General features: G+C 47.7%; 3 protein-coding genes across 5 annotated transcripts; 1 reads left to right on the top strand and 2 right to left on the bottom strand.

The window, feature by feature from the left end:
- Nucleotides 1-5,400: 5,400 nt before the first annotated feature.
- Nucleotides 5,401-6,574, bottom strand: LOC117640063. Its single transcript, XM_034376288.1, has 5 exons — nt 6,342-6,574; nt 6,074-6,221; nt 5,867-5,999; nt 5,679-5,781; nt 5,401-5,590 (listed from the first exon to the last, which is right to left on the bottom strand). Exons 1-5 carry the CDS (start codon nt 6,453-6,455, stop codon nt 5,465-5,467), a joined length of 624 nt encoding a protein of 207 aa, XP_034232179.1. The 5' UTR covers nt 6,456-6,574; the 3' UTR covers nt 5,401-5,464.
- A 220-nt stretch (nt 6,575-6,794) lies between these two features.
- LOC117640056 (zinc finger protein 569-like) lies at nt 6,795-11,621 on the top strand. 2 transcript variants are annotated; one of them, XM_034376276.1, is made up of 13 exons: nt 6,795-7,031; nt 7,150-7,418; nt 7,503-7,637; nt 7,731-8,204; nt 8,277-8,407; nt 8,498-8,916; nt 8,992-9,275; nt 9,372-9,565; nt 9,639-9,854; nt 9,942-10,203; nt 10,288-10,668; nt 10,754-10,971; nt 11,059-11,621. In XM_034376276.1, the coding sequence occupies exons 2-13, from the start codon at nt 7,224-7,226 to the stop codon at nt 11,522-11,524; spliced, it is 3,375 nt and encodes a 1,124-aa protein (XP_034232167.1). In that variant the 5' UTR covers nt 6,795-7,031; nt 7,150-7,223; the 3' UTR covers nt 11,525-11,621. The 2 variants fall into 2 exon arrangements, with proteins under 2 accessions (XP_034232167.1, XP_034232165.1); XM_034376274.1 differs by having other exon boundaries at nt 6,795-7,026.
- On the bottom strand, nt 11,613-15,788 carry LOC117640058 (zinc finger protein 271-like). 2 transcript variants are annotated; one of them, XM_034376279.1, is made up of 11 exons: nt 15,616-15,788; nt 14,894-15,465; nt 14,677-14,805; nt 14,183-14,571; nt 13,722-14,086; nt 13,465-13,630; nt 13,126-13,351; nt 12,860-13,051; nt 12,561-12,782; nt 12,161-12,481; nt 11,613-12,069 (listed from the first exon to the last, which is right to left on the bottom strand). In XM_034376279.1, exons 2-11 carry the CDS (start codon nt 15,452-15,454, stop codon nt 11,809-11,811), a joined length of 2,832 nt encoding a protein of 943 aa, XP_034232170.1. In that variant the 5' UTR covers nt 15,455-15,465; nt 15,616-15,788; the 3' UTR covers nt 11,613-11,808. The 2 variants fall into 2 exon arrangements, with proteins under 2 accessions (XP_034232170.1, XP_034232171.1); XM_034376280.1 differs by having other exon boundaries at nt 15,546-15,788.
- Nucleotides 15,789-15,808: the final 20 nt, after the last annotated feature.

Genomic DNA, 15,808 nt, shown 5'->3' on the forward strand with positions numbered 1-15,808 from the left:
CGACAGAGGGAAGTCCCCGCTTCCTTCCGCCAGCGGGGGCATTCCAGTGTCGTCGTCCCTCTCCCACTCACGGCGAGCCCCGCAGCGGGTGCGAGAGAGACAGACCGCAGGGAAGGGCGGGCGGGGGTCACGCTGGAGCAGGCTGGAGCAGGCTGGAGTCGTTACGCGCCTTATCCCGGTGATTAGCCAAGACTCGATATCGACTTTCATTGTAGCGACTCGCTTGGCTAATCGGAGCCACGGAGGCGCAGCCGCGCAGCTAGGCGCAGTGACGGCCAGTAGTCTGGCTCCGTGCGTCTCTCTCGCACCCGAGCAGCGCCAGAGAGAGACAGAGCGCCGTTCGAAATCAGCCGGCAGCAGCAGGGACACACTCTAATCCAGATATCCCTGGACGCTCGCCTGCTCGCTACACCCTGCAACCGGCACCGCACAGTGGGCCAGACGACCGGTGGAGGCGGCCAAAATTCGAGACTCGTTTTGAGCTCTAGAGCCGCTGAATGGGGCTCGAACCGAACGTGTGACCCCACCAATGGATTCCTCGTTCGAAGAGCAATCCATTGGTGGGGTCACACGTTCGGTTCGAGTCCCATTCAGCGACTCTGGAGCTCAAGACGCGTCTAGAGTTTTGGCCTTTGACCGGTCTTCTGGCCCACTGTGCGGCGGACTCACTCTGTCTCCTCCACTCAGGACTCGGGCCCAGGAAGCCGTCCAATGATATGGACCGGTTAAATCCCGGGCTGATAGCGTCGGCCGGCGGAGGCCTGGACGGCCTGGACCCGAAGCCCACCAGGCAGTGGCGTGGCTGCAACACTTGGCACGGCATGCCGCTGCATGCGATGCATGCGATGCACCGAGTGAGGTTAGGTCGTCCGGCTTGGCCAGGCTTGGCCACGCTTGGCTTTCACTGCCGGCACCAGGAAGCGCACTGGCCGCGCCAAACCCTTTCACTAGCACGGCGTTTCATTTTAATTTGCCATGGTTCCGCGCAACGCGCAGCTCGCCGACGACGCCGCGCCACCTGTCGCGACGCCGCGCGCCGCCACTCTCGGTTACGGCGAAGCTCCCTTCAGTGCAGCGGCGCTCTGTCTCCCTCGCACCGCCGTCAGCGAGGCCGCACAGTGGGCCAGAAGACAGCTGGACGCGTTTCGAGCTCCAGAGTCGCTAAACAACTCGAGCCGAACAATGGATTGCTCCACGGACGAGGAGCCCATTGGTGGGGTCACACGTTCGGTTCGAGTCCAGTTTAGCGACTCCGGAGCTCAAAACGCGTCTGGAGTTTTGGCCGCCTGCGCCCGTCTTCTGGTCCACTGTGCGCCGTTCCGGCCGAGGCAGCCCGATGGCAGGGAGTGCACGGAGTAGAGGGGGGAGGGATGCAAAGCTGTGCATTATTTGGCGCGCATCCTGAGAGATTACCGGACGAGCCGTCCCGGCTGGAACGCCTGGAACGACGCTACACACGCCAGAGTGTCTTGGCACGCCGGCGCGCCGCTCGCCGGCCGAGTCGCGCAGCGCGCAGCCCGGGGAGGAGACTCATGCATTGGCAATGGCCGGGCCGGGCCGGCAGGGCAGGGCAGGGCAGGGCAGGGCGCGCCCAGGGCGGGGCGGCGGCTGCGGTGCCCACGACGACGCACGCCGTTTTGTCCGCACCATTCGCGTCATGAAAAATTCAGGCCGCAACGGTTTATTCACCGCCCTCAAGCGTCCCGGAGCAGGCGGGAGCAGGCGGGAGCAGGCGGGAGTCGCAGCACTGCCACAGGCGACTGAAGGTGCGCAAGCCAGACCGGCCGCCGCCTGCGAGGCAGGCAAAGGCAGTCCCGTCACGCAGGGCTGTGCGGCGGGACTGCCTACCCGCAAGGCGGTAGCGCGCCTGGGAGCTAGGCTGTCCCGTTACACAGGGCTGTGTGGCGGGACTGCCTACCCGCAAGGCGGTAGCGCGCCTGGGAGCTAGGCTGTCCCGTTACACAGGGCTGTGCGGCGGGACTGCCTACCTCCAAGGCGCGCTACCGCCTCGTGGGTAGGCAGTCCCGTCACACACGGCTGTGCAACGGGACAGCCTAGCTCCCAGGCGCGCTACCGCCAGAAACCCTGAATGAAACCCGCTGAAACCCGAAGACAGGGTGCTTCTTCAGGGTACAGTGCGCGGTGCGCGACAGCCACTTGACCCTGGCTGCGCGTGCCCCGCCGCGCCCCTTGGCCCGATAAGGGCGCAGTGCAGAGTGCAGAGTGAGACGTGTGGCAGTGCGGCGACGGGGAGGGCGGCAGGCGCAGGCGGGGAAAGGCCCCTACCCCCACCGCCGGCGATGCCGCCGAGCACGTGGGCGCCGTGTTTTGGGGCAGCGGGGCGGGCCCGCGGGGGCGGCGGCGGGGGGCGGCGGCAGGGGGCGGCAGCGGGGGCGGCAGCGGGGCGGCAGCGGCGGGAAGGTCGATATCATCTGGTGAGCTAGCCCGCCCAGGGCTGTCTTGCTGTCTCTCCCTTCGCTTTGTCTCCTCGCTTCCTCGCTGCAGCCCTCAGCGCCCTCCACGGCAGTAATCGCGTGTGTTCACATCAAAGCACCACTCGAGCTCCAGTGGCATAGTTCCAGCCGCGCGAGCCGCGGCCGGCACGACAGGGGGCGGCCGTCAACGGGCAGCGTCATGTTTCCCGACGCCATTTTTTGCAGTGTCCTGCTGGCAGGGTCGTGATTTACGCGCCGTCCCGGAACGGACCGGAACGGAACGGGGTCAAAGGCTCCCACTTAATGGGGGCGAGCCGGAGCAAATTTCGGGGGACATGTGGGGGCGGGGCGGCGTGGCGGGGGACTGCCAGAGGCTGCCGAAGAGGAGGCAATTTACGTGCCCCGTGATTCATGGCGTTCATCGCCACCCTGGGCAGCCGGTGAAGGCCTGGCTCCGCCCGCCGGGGTGGCGGGGGCACTTCGGACAGCGCGCTGCGGCGGGCCAAGGGGCGCCGCCGAATTGAGATGTTATCGCGCGATAGGGGGTGCTCTGCTCGCTCTGCTGCTGCGGGCTTAACCGCCGCCGCCACCACCGCCCAGCCCCAAAGGCCCGAACGGCCGCTCATCCCCTTCATCCTTTGTAATTAAAATTAGTTTTTTATCTATCGTTGGCGTTGCCCCTTGGCCGCGTCTGGCGCAGTGGGTATCCCGGTGCCGGGTGCAAATTGAGTGAGGCGCGGCTCGGCGCCGTTGGCGATATCACTTAAACGGGTTCGGGCTTCCAATTTCCCTCCGGCCGGCAGGGCGGCAGGGCGACAGGGTGCTCGGGGTGCGCCCCCTAGACCAGACCGACGACCCTCGTCCTCGTCCGACCCCCACCCCACCCCACCCTCGGCGTCGTGTCGCTCGCTGGGGTTCGCTCAGGTGTAGGGCCTAGGGCGGCCTAGGGGTGGGTGCAGATGCACGCCTGAGTTGCTCGCTTCGCTCTGTGCCCCGCTGCGCCCCACCACGGCCACAGCGCACGTACGCTACCTGTCCGCCGCGCCGCCGCGCTGCGGCTCGTCAAGTAAAGCGAGTCCATTCAGTCCGACGCCGGACGGACGGGCGGACACCCTAGCTGCGCCGTGGCCGCGTGGGGCCCCGTCGTGTCGCATCGACTTATTCAATTATAACTAGAGTCGCCGCTCGGCTGGCCGATTCCGAGCCGCGCTTCGTTCCCGCGTCTCCCTCGCACTCTCGGGGCGGACCGCGGGGGTGCGAGGGAGGCGACGAGGGTCGCGGACTGGAGGCCGTGCTGGGCGACCGCGTGCAAGTTAGTCGACTTCCTAATTGCCTGACACTGCAGGGCTCGGCCAGACTGCACTTCTCCAGCATCAAAGGGTCCTCCGCCTCCTCGGCCTGGCCTGGCCGTCAGTGGCCCAAGTCCGGCAAAATGAGGCCGACCAGGCGAACCTCCACTTGAATCCTTCCGACAAGTTCGTTAAAATTTCTAATTGCTTCTGCGGCCTGTCGGCTGCTCGCCGGCAGCCAGCCGGCAAGGGTCGCGGCCTAGGCGCCGGGCGGGGCCTGGCGGGCCGGCTCCTCGTTTGGACGTGATGCTGCTCGCTGAACGCCGGCCGCGCCGGGCCTCGTCCGTGGGTGCAGCACGCCGGCCAGCACGGCCAGCACGCGGCGGGGGGACGGGACGGGAGGAGGCGAGGGCGGACGGCGGACGGTCCAAGTTGCCGGGGCCTAAACACAGATTGTTTACTCCGCAGCGTGGCGGAGCGTGGCGGCTGCGGGCCTGGCGAGGAGGCTCTGCGATGCTCGATGCTCTGCCTCTGCGACGGGCCGGGCCCAGGCCGGGCCCATGCCGGGGCCGTCGAGACCACTGGTCCTCCGCGCCCAGCAGCCCCAGCAGCGCCCCGAGAGAGGGGGTGACAAGGACCCCCCAACACTCTCACACAGACGCGCGCGCTCACACACACACAATTTCGAGTCCGCTGCTCGGGGGGCTGGGCCAAGAGCGGCCAGCCGAACAGGGGGGAGCTGAGTTGACTAAACTAACCAGCAGCGGCTGAGGCGGCGCCGACTGAAGAGAGGTATCCAAATTTTGTGCACTGCACTGGCACCACTGCACGCAATCTCACAAACGCACTCACGCGCGCACGCGGGCAGGCGCGCGCGGCCTCCCAAAGGGTTAGCAGAGCGGCGCGGCGCCGCCAGGCTACGCCAGGCCAAGCAGCCACTCGGCGAGCGGCGCGGAACGACGCGGCGCGACGCGACGCAACGCGACCGTACCCTCGGCGCCACGGTCAGAGCCGCACTGAGGAGGCGCGGCGCGGCGGCGCGGTGCGGCGAGGCACCACGAGATGGGAGGCGGCGCGGCGGCGGCGCGTAGCAGGGACGGCGGGGGGCGTGGCCGGGCCGGGCCCTGCTGGGGGCTAGGGGCTGGGGGCGGACGGGGAGGCGGCGCAGGGGGAGGGGGCGGCGCCCGCACGGCCTCATGGCGCGGCCGGGCCGGACTTGCCGCCGCACAGCCGCACACAGCACCGCAGCACTCAGCGGGTCTTGGTGCGTGGGCCTACACCTACCTCGTAGCCTCGTGGGCCTGCCGAGGGGGCGGCGCCGCGGCGCCGGGCCGGCAGCACTGGCAGCAGCAGCAGCGTACTGCTGGTACTGCATCGTACAGCAGCCGGCTGCGGGTGGACCTGCCCGGGTTCCGATCCCCGTGGGAGCGTCACGGCTGAAAAGACGAACGGGTTGGGGTGCAGGCGGGGCATAAATGTTTCAGGCAGTGCAGGGGTGGAGGGTGGACGAGAGAGGCGGTAAATACCGTAAATGCTACCCCCTCCCTCTAAGCCTTGAGTTCAGACTCAGGCAAGTCTTGCAAGATCACAAGCGCACACAAACCAGTGCCATCTGATTTCAACGGTAGAGTGAGATGACCCGACAAAGGGGAATTTGGAGATGCCAAACAATACTGTAAGCTTATACACCATATAAAATTTAATAAACATCTTACAAAATAATGTTAATAGCAAAGTACCTTAAATCCTTTTAAAAGAAGGAAGATTTCTCAGGAATGTATCCAGTTTACTTTTTAAAGATATGACTTCATTCAGATGCTTTTCTGACATTTTAGATGATATTGTTATGTTGCTCACTTCTTGTTGCTGTAAAGATTTAAAAACGGTTATAATATAATATATATTCCCTAAAAATGAGATATCTAAATCTAAAACGTGAAACAACACTACTCACCAATTTCATGACTAGATTGTCCCAATCAACTTCGAAAGCCATAGGTTGCCATCCTCGTTGCTGGATTATCCAAAGACAGTCTTCTACAGTTTGAATTGCTTTACTGGAGAGTCAAAAACATAAAGTTATGATGAAATTTGCATATTGCTGCAATTTTGTAAGTCTGGTATTAAAGTTGTGACTAGCACCTGTGCAAGTGGTGAGGCAGAGGCAGAGCATCTTCAGCCATGGGGTCCTTCAACGCTTGCTGTATAGTAAGACTAGAAGAGTGCAAGAACTCTAAACATGTCGCAACCTGATTCCATAGCTCCAATCCATCATCTGCGGAAAAAATACATATTAGATTCCAAATGGAAGAGGAGGCAGCAACATGTCTTCAACAAAACAATACTCACACACAACAGTCTGAACTTTATCAAATCCTTTGATAAAACGTTTAAGATGCAGCTCATTCTCAAGAGTTACAATTTCCTGCTTTCTATCACTGATTTCCTTCAGTGCACGGAACGTTGGAAGACTCAATAATGAGGAGGGAACTGAGTCCTGAGGGTGCGAGAATTCAGGAATTAAAATCACAGACTTGATCACTCCATTTTCTGAATGAAATTTAAAACAGATCAACAGGTGTTCTCGACAATTAAAACGAATCATAAAAAGACTAACCTCTGAATCCTCCATGTCTGATCCATTCGTTTCATGATTGGCGTTTGAATCACCATCACGAATAAACAGGTGAGCTAAATTATTACGCATTCGATTCCAAGAATCAACGTCCATGTTTTCTCAATTGTTGGCTTCGCAACCAAACAGTAAAAAAATAAAAACTGCACGCAGCACGCACGGTCGGTGAAACGATTTTTGACAACAACAAAATTTGAACTGGAGAGAAAAACCGGGAGCTTCAAAAGTGCCAACACTAGAAACCTAAACATACATATTCGGACGTGAAGATTTCCTGGGGCTGATTTCCCCTTCGCATAGATTGAATTTCTGGACAAAAAAAATATAAATTAGCAAACAATAAAATAAAGGTCCATGGCCGAAAATATTTTTAGTCGTAAGCCCATTGGGAAATTCACAACGTTACGTTGCAGCGTTGCAGCCTACTACTATTTACAGAAAACAGGAAGTGGGGGAGAGAAGAGAGAGGGGGAAGAGAGTGGGGCTGTCAAAAAGAACTTTAAGCACCATATTACTCATTTACCTAGTAAAACCCTTGTTAAGTGAGGTCTTCGGTGAACGGATAGGTTTTTTTTGGAATTGAAGCTTATTACGTATTGAACAGTAGCTTAGATCAAGAGTGATGCTAATTTACATCCTCTTGCTATACCCAATATCGTCTGCCATTGTAAGGTTATATGCTTTGTTTACATGTTATATATAAATCCAGAAAATGTATATTTACTTTTTTCGCATTTAGTTAAATCTGTCGTCGTAATTTTTTTGGCTGTTTCTTCGTTTTCTCTATCAGGTAATGGCTCACTGACAACCTTAAAATTGCGACAGATCTGCATATTTTTAACACCCCTCTCTAGAAAGTGGAACATGGAACCTGTGGATTCTAGAGTCCCTACGACTTATCGGTATGAAGAGGAACGAAATAGCTGGACTGATGACTACATTAACTTGGGACAGCTGTGCAGGATCTGTGGAGCCCCCAGTGATTTTCTGATGCCTATATTTGATGGTGAAAGCCACGATCGTCTTGACCTCAAGATTCACATGCATCTTCCCATACAGGTTTGCTAATTGGTTTAAATTTTTTTGAGGATCTGCCAAATTGTAAGTATAAGCATTATTATAATTCGAACAAAATATTACCAGGTTGATAGGAATGATATTTTGCCGGTGCAATCCTGTTTCAACTGTGTCACAACAATTCAGTCATGGCACAACCTATTTCTGGCATGCCAAGAGGCAGATCTCAAATTTCAGACCATGCTTGGCACTAAAAATCAGGTTGAGTAATTCATAAAATTATGTACCATTCTCATCAAATGGTTGCAACTAGCAGTTAAGACATTCTCCTCTGACTGTTTTGTGATTTTTCAGGTACCAAACAGGCACAGCTCAGTCCTCATCTCACCAAACTCTGCTCACGCACATTCCTTACCCAGCCATCATGCTACTTTGACTTTCCCAAAAATTTCACAAAACCCACCGTACTTGGAGGTCACTACTACTATACCTCATGCTCATTTAGATCAATCAACTTCAACTTCGTGCATTCAGGAACTGCAGCCATCAACAGAACTGTTGAATGGGATGCGTCACTACTCTTTGCCTCAAGAGGAGACATTTGAACAAACATTTAATAGTTCGATCAGTTCAGGCTTAGCATCTAGTGTTCCAACAGAATTCACCAATAATGTGATTTCTCACATTGTACATGAGAAATTTTCATCTTCCCCCATACATACACACAGTGAACAGCATGTTGCGCATGTGAGCACACAGACAGAGAATGATGGTGATGACAAGTCCTCCCAGGATGAGACAAAGTTCAACAGCAAGAAGAGTGTCATTGTAAGTGCTATTGCAATAATAAGACATATTTTAATAATTAAAATTCTAAATGCCTTGTTAAATCTCTTATAGGGTAAAAAGATATTCAGACAAGGTTCTACTCTCAAAGGAAAGAAAGATGCATCATTTGACATGGATTCAGGAAGGCCTCCGCCTTTACCAGCTGAGAGAGAAAACTCCATCTCAGAAGCTCCACACCGAGTGTAAGTCCTTGAAATTGCATTTTATCCATGGAAAAAATTGCACTATATATGTATTCCTGGCATGACAATGACAATTTGGTTTATTTTTAGATCTGCCATTCAATCAGTTGGTAGCAGAAATGACACCACATACCAAGAAACAAATTGCACCAGGTTAAAAAGTGTGTTAGTAAGGAATGAATCCGTACGGCCATCTGTATTATCATCAGACAACACAGATAGGCCTCATTTAGTAAATTCTAAAATAGAAATTGTAGAATCTGGAGTTATTAGAGAACATCGACATTCAGAAGTATTAAAAGAACCTAGTAAAAGCACTATGGTATCAGTCCTTCGTCCAACATGTCTCAGAAGAGCTCCAACTAAAATTGGTGTTATTGAAACTACCTTCAAAGAGCCTGAGATTCAAGTAGGTGTCAAGGATATTAATCAATGTGCAGCAACATCATATCCAATGGAAGAAAGGGACTACTATGATTCAGCACCTTGTCATGGAGATGATTTTGAAGGTAATGACATGCCCCTAGTTGTAAACTAATTTATTGTAGGGTATGGGATTTTATTCAAATTCATTTATTTGTCAGATGTGCATCCTGAGTTTCTGGATCCACCATCTTTGAGCACTCTGGAAGAACAAAACAAAATTGGAGATCCATCTCAAGTTTGTTTTCACTGCAAGAAGTTCATTGCCAATCCAATTTTGCTGCTTTCTCATGAAAAATCTCATATGTCTGATTCAAATCCGCCGACAACATTCATTTGCAAATTTTGTTCAATACCTGAAGTTTCAATCAGCAGCCTACATTCGCATTACGCTTCACATGAAACTGAAGTTGAGAGACTGCAAAGAAATCAGAGTAATAGAAAAGTAAGTGCTCAATTGACATTTAAAAAAATTAAAATAGATGCCAAAAATATGAAATTCTTTGATTGTGTCTTGCTTTACATTTAAAATTTGTACCAGGCCCATCTTTGTAAGCAATGTGGGATTATGTGCACTACAGAAGAACGTTTATCTATGCATCAACGATTGCATGCAGAAGGAGTAGAGCCTTTCAGGCATGAATGTAAAACTTGTGGACAGCAGTTCAATACTAGAAGCAAGTTGAGTGTGCACCTTTGGAGTCATGCATTAAAGCCATCATTAAAAACTTTTAAGTAAGTGAACTTCCTCTTTATCTTCCATTCACAATTTAAAATCAATAAAGTTGTGTACATTGTATCGTTTCAGGTGTCACATTTGTGGCAAAGGCTTTGTGACAAAATCTGCAGTTATGGAGCACCGCTTAAAACATACAGACGAGGAGAGATCTCGAGCTTTTAAATGTGTGATTTGTGGTATGGCATTTGGAAATAATACTCTCTTAGGGAAGCATCGGTCAACTCATTCTGAGGAAGAACTGGCAAGGCCTTTCCAATGCACCTTTTGTGGTAAATCATTTGCCAGGTCAGCCATAAGTGGAATTATATTTTCATAATCTACTTTTTGTTCTTGGTTTTACTTCTAATGTATCATTCTCCTTTTTCCTAACAGAAACCACACCCTCCAAATTCATCACCTGTCTCATACTAATGTGAAAAGTCATGTGTGCAATCAATGTGGAAAATGTTTCAAAATGAGAAACTCATTGATTCAGCATATGAGAACTCATCAAGATCCAAGTTGTCTGCCAACATACCCTTGTCAATTATGTGGTAAAATTTTTAAAATCAAGTCAAGACTTCGAGATCATCTCAGACTTCACAATGGCGACAAACCTTACAAGTGCAGTACTTGTGGAAAATGTTTCCACAAGGTACACCAGAATGATTTTCCTTGGTTGCTACTCATGCATTGAACTTCATACAATTATGTATTTTTTTTACATGTTTCTTTTCAGATAACTGCTTTGCACACTCATGAAGTGAGTCATACTGAAAGAAGACCATATATGTGTGATATTTGCGGCAAGGCATTTAAGTGGAGTAAGAATCTCCGCCAGCATACTTTTGTGCACATTAGTACAGGCAAATCTTCAGAGAAAACTCCTTGTTCTTCAGAGAAAACTCCTTGCTCTTCAGAGAAAACTCCTTGTTCTTCAGAGAATACAGTTAAGTTGAAGCCAAGCCAGCAACCTTGCCAATGTGAAATATGTGGAAAACAGCTGTCCACTAAAAGTAGTTTGCGACAGCACATGGCTAACATTCACAGTGATGGAGAAGGCAAACAAATTAAGTCAACAATTTGTTCCATTTGCGGGAAAGTGCTGTCTAATGCAGGGGTAAGAACAAACATTTTCCAAATTTTAACTTTTGTTGTAGGTTTTAATTTTGAGTAACATACCTGCATTTGAATTTATACTGTAGGGTCTTTTAAGACACATGAAAATAACTCATGGAGGTGTGAAGGCTTTCAAATGTGACATTTGCGACAAAGAATATTCCACAAAGGTTGCTCGTGATGACCATAGGCGGTCACACACAGGAGAGCGTCCTTATACATGCAGCATTTGCAACAAATCATTTACATCCCTTTCGAATCTTCATATTCATCGATTGATTCATAGTGAAGACCGCCCCCACAAGTAAGTACATTAGTATTCTTGTTTTTTGTTTAAATTTGAAAGTATTTAATTAAACCACTTAATTCCCCAAATTATTTTTTCCTGCAGATGTACCTATTGTGATAAGCAGTTTAAACGACGCGCACATCTTGTACCACATCTTCGCACTCACACTGGAGAAAAACCATATGTATGCAACATTTGTTCTCGGGGCTTTGCACAAAGCAATGATCTGCACAAACATCGTCTAACACATTCAAATGACAAGGCATATGCATGTCACTGTGGTGTGGCCTTCCGGGTTAAACGGGATCTAACTCGGCATCAAGCTAAGCATCATCCAGCCGGTTCATTGCAATCTGCTCCATCACAAAATGCACTACTTTCTTCTGGCGCCATCTCGGAAACACATGCACCCAGAGAACAACTTATTTTACTTACAGGGCAGCATTCTTCAGTGGCCTCAGTGTCAACTGTGCCAGAGTATAATGTGCCTGTTGAAACATATGGCAACTTTGTTGCTACTCCCTCAGTGGTTGTACTGAACACTGGAGTACTAGCATCTAGAAATTAATATTGAAAAGTTGACTGACAAAATCTGTGATTTGTGAACTTTGTGATATTGCATGGTAAAACATAATAATAAACACTTGAGACCAATATAGTAGAAACATGAATTCATTTTATTAACAACCCACCCTACAAAGAAAAAAGAAAAGTAAATGGGTATACACTACATACAGTTTTTGCAGCATCCCTACACCTAAATTTTAAAGAACTGAATTTTCAATGGTTGAGAATGAGCTTGAAATGACAAATAAACAAACCAAAGGAGTTTAAGCTAGAACTATAACTTTCCTACCAGTTCTGCTGAGAACATGAGGGAATTACAGACAAAGTGGTCCCACTCCCACTGGCAAATGAAGTTAATTGAGGGTCTGTTGAATTACTTGCTGACTGAATTGTGAGAATCTGGGAATCTGGAACAACACCTTGGAGCAGAGGATCAATTTCCAGTATTTGAGCGTGCCTTAAATCTTCAATCTGGTGAACAACTACATCACTTCCTTCCAGGATTGTGATTGGAAAATTGATCATATTATCAGAGATCACAAGAGCCTGTAAAAATTAATTGAGAATAAATTCAGTAAATTTTCAAACACAGAAAATGACCTTAGCAGTTATAAAGGCAGACTGTTAAAATATTTACCTGAGATTGGGATGGAAGTTTTGGTTCACTATTTGTAGTTTTCACAGCTCTAGATATTACGTGGTGCGTTCGTCTATGTTTATTTAATTCTTTGCGAGTGTAGAAAGGCCAATGACATTCACCACATACAAAATTTTGATTGGTTGTGTGAGTCTGTTGGTGTTTTAGCATGTCATTCTTTTGGGTAAACCTGCGACCACAAATGTCACAGCAGAAGGGTTTTTCCCCAGTGTGAGTGCGCATATGCACTAGTAAAATACCATTTCTCTTGAAGCGTTTGGGGCATTGATCACAGGCCCAAGGACGATCATCATTGTGAGTCTGTGAAAAATGAATGTGCATTAGACAAGGGTGATAAAGAACTGAAGCAAGTACATTGTACCAGACTATATTTCCTTACCCCCAAATGTTGAGCTAAATTGCTAGAGCAGCGGAAGCTCATGTTGCACTCCCGACAAGTATAAGGCTTCTCTCCAGTGTGGAGCCGTTCATGAACGGTACAAGCCTCACGGGATAGAAATGACATAGAGCAAAATTGACATGAGAATGGGCGCTCCTGAGTATGAAAAGAGCGAATGTGATATTCTAAAGTCCTGCGGTTTGATAATTGCTTGTTGCAAAGCTAGGAAAAGAAGGAAAAGAATCAATCAATCATTCAGTTTCATTAGAAATCTTCGACCATTTTGTAATTTAACTTACTTCACATTCGAAGCTAATATTTGAATGTGTTTTTGTATGCTCCTCTAGGCCCTTGGAGGTTGAAAATATTTTGGGGCACTGACTGCACGTTAACTGTTTCTTCTCCTCAGAGTTATCTTTGATTTCTTGAACTGTGTGCTCGCGACGGTGTTGCACCACCTCACTTAAAGTTTCAAATGACTGTTTACAAACCTATCAAAGTTAAAAACAAATATATTAGGGAAGGTAATAGATTAGAATATTCATAAAACAGAAAGTATTAATACCTTGCAAGAAAATTTTCGCTCATTTGAGTGGCGCTTCATATGTTGTGTCATGTTACCCCTGCGATTAAAGCCTGCTCCACATTGGGGGCATTCGAATGTACTACCGCTATTGTGCACGGTTTTGTGCTGTCTTAACTGTATTCGACGGTGGAACTTTTTATCACAGACTGTACAAGAATATGGAGTAATATTTAAATGTACATTTCTATGCTCATTTAAATGAAACCTGGAAATCAATGAGATTAGAAAGAAAAATAAGAAGATAAAGAACTAAAAGTGGAGATTAGGTCAGAAAACCACAAATGAAATCACAATTGGGGCACTGACAGAAGTACTTACTTAGAAGGGAACAATTTGGGGCAGATATCACAGGCATGGCGATGTGTTTCATTGCCATGAGATCTTTTGTGGCATCGCAAATTTGCTCTATGCTTGAAACTTTTCCCACAAATATCACATAGGTAAGGAGTTTCATTTGAATGAGTTGCTCGATGTATATTAAGGCCTGATAATTATCAAGAAGTTACTTTATGCAAATCTGTGGTTAGCTGCTCAAACATTTATTTCTTTTATTTCTGTATTAATAATAAACTTACCACTTGCATTACCATAGCATCTACCACATATGTCACATTCATATTTACGATCTGGTTTCAGATTATGGACATCTTTTAAATGTCTCTGTAATTCTTTCACACTAAAAAATTCTTCACCACACTTAGTACATTTTTCACCACTGTCTCTCTCCTGCATTGGTAACTTGGTATGAGACAGAACATGCCTCTTCCATTTTACTTCAGTCTGAAAGTTTTTATCACAAAATTCACATGAAAACAACTTTTCTTCTGATGGATGCTTGTGCTTTACTTCACTTGAGCATTCATTGTGTTGGGCTTCAATGTGTAGCTTTAGTGAGGACTGACTCAAAGCTACAAAGCCACAATCATTACAATGCCACTCCCTAAAAAAAAATATATTATGATGGAAATTTTATGGTACAACATGGCTACAATGATTTGAAACCATCAAGATATTGGCTGGACATTTGAAACAGTACCTTTTTTCACGATTTGTGTTTGGCAACTGAGGAGAATCAATCATACTCTGATCATCAACATCAACTACAGCCTCAAAAGGCTCTTCCATTTGTTCTTCTTTCGGAGGACCCATTTCAAAACTTTGTGATGCTTCAGAATTTCCTTGAGATATTATTTTAATATTTTTGCTCAAGACTAAACTTTCTTGGATCATTTCAATGCTTTGGGGTATATCAGTATCTCTCTGTGGCATTATTTCCACATTCGATATTTCTGCATTTTCTTGTGGTACAATTTCAGTGCTTGTTTGTTCTGTTCCCTGTACTACCATCTCTTCACTTGAAACTATTCCATCAGGGTTTTTGTCACCCATTTCATTGGGGATGTTTTCTTTCTTGACATGCTGAGTCTGCAAATTTTAACCCAAAATTTGAAGAAAGCAATAAAAAGATGTGTATGACCTTAAAAAATACCTTTTGTTCATAATATTGCCCCTGAGAGCAACCTTACTCACCCAACTGTTGTTCATAGCTTGAAGTTTAGCATTTCCTACAATACTCAGTTTGAACAGATCATCAGCTATATCAAGTTTTGAGACACACTCATCACAAACATGCTGTGGAAAGCCATCATTGACTGAAACCTTGAAGAGTTGAAGCATAAATTCATATTAGATTTTATAGCCCTCAAAGGTTTAATTTTAATACTCAACACAAAAACAGCCGAAGCACCTTTATAGGAAGACAGCGATGAATTTTCTCGATAATTTCCAAAGTCAACCCCTGGTTATGGAACAGTGGAAGGCCCTCCAGTATTTCATTTGCACATATTCTACAAATGCCAAAATATTTCTGATTCTCTAAAATCTTTTCCTGTATTGTCTCAGTGCGCAAACCATCTTGAACAGGACTGCTTAGCACAGGCTCAGAAGCCAGAAGCAATATTTGAGACTGCTGAGGTGCAGTTTGACTTGTTTCAATGAGATTCGAATTTGATTGAGACACAAGCACTGTCTGATAAGAGCCATCCTCACATACAGTTGGTATGAAGTCTGATAAATTAATAACTTTTAATGACGAGCCCTCTGCAATATTTGAGTTGCCATAGTTTTGCATTTCAAAGGCGACAATAGAACAGCTATCATTTTTTAAGTCCCTGCTAAAAATTGTTGGCTCCTGGGACAAACTTGGGCCACCCTTCATGATGGGTTTATGAGTTACGCCAACCACTGCATTAGACTCGGTGATATCGTTCTCCATAATCAACGATTGAAGTGAATCCTTGGGCTCCATAGTCGGATATCCTGAAAAAAGTGATAAAGTTTAAAGGTAAGTCTGGCTTCTGTTTCAGATGATGACATCATTGAAGAAATTTATTGTTTACATTTTAGTGAAACCATCCCATACATCTCGTTAACCTAACTCCAGAAGTATCTCCTGGAATCAAAACATACCTAGTCCTTGATTTACAATATCTAATGTTTTTCATGACTTCTAAATCGAATGTCAAGCTGAATTACAGTATTACTTCCCGCCCCCCTCAAATCTACATTACGTAAATAAGAGGGAGTTTTGTAAGTTTCAACAACAAACAACACTGTCAAACGCCTTTGACACATCGAAGAAGTTCGATTTTCATTTCGATAG

The sequence above is a fragment of the Thrips palmi genome, unplaced genomic scaffold, assembly GCF_012932325.1.
Source record: "Thrips palmi isolate BJ-2018 unplaced genomic scaffold, TpBJ-2018v1 HiC_scaffold_12, whole genome shotgun sequence".
NCBI classification, from domain to species: Eukaryota; Metazoa; Arthropoda; class Insecta; order Thysanoptera; family Thripidae; genus Thrips; species Thrips palmi.

Excerpts from the sequence above, each read along its gene's own strand:
- LOC117640063 (XM_034376288.1), bottom strand. The coding sequence starts at position 6,455 with ATGGACGTTGATTCTTGGAATCGAATGCGTAATAATTTAGCTCACCTG. Across the intron at positions 5,782-5,866 it reads CTGCCTCACCACTTGCACAG|TAAAGCAATTCAAACTGTAG; the intron begins GTGCTAGTCACA and ends TTGACTCTCCAG. Across the intron at positions 5,591-5,678 it reads ACAATCTAGTCATGAAATTG|CAACAAGAAGTGAGCAACAT; the intron begins GTGAGTAGTGTT and ends AAATCTTTACAG.
- LOC117640056 (XM_034376276.1), top strand. The coding sequence starts at position 7,224 with ATGGAACCTGTGGATTCTAGAGTCCCTACGACTTATCGGTATGAAGAG. Across the intron at positions 7,419-7,502 it reads ACATGCATCTTCCCATACAG|GTTGATAGGAATGATATTTT; the intron begins GTTTGCTAATTG and ends AAATATTACCAG. Across the intron at positions 10,669-10,753 it reads AAGTGCTGTCTAATGCAGGG|GGTCTTTTAAGACACATGAA; the intron begins GTAAGAACAAAC and ends TTTATACTGTAG.
- LOC117640058 (XM_034376279.1), bottom strand. The coding sequence starts at position 15,454 with ATGGAGCCCAAGGATTCACTTCAATCGTTGATTATGGAGAACGATATC. Across the intron at positions 13,352-13,464 it reads CCCAAATTGTTCCCTTCTAA|GTTTCATTTAAATGAGCATA; the intron begins GTAAGTACTTCT and ends ATTGATTTCCAG. Across the intron at positions 12,783-12,859 it reads ATATTAGCTTCGAATGTGAA|CTTTGCAACAAGCAATTATC; the intron begins GTAAGTTAAATT and ends TTCTTTTCCTAG.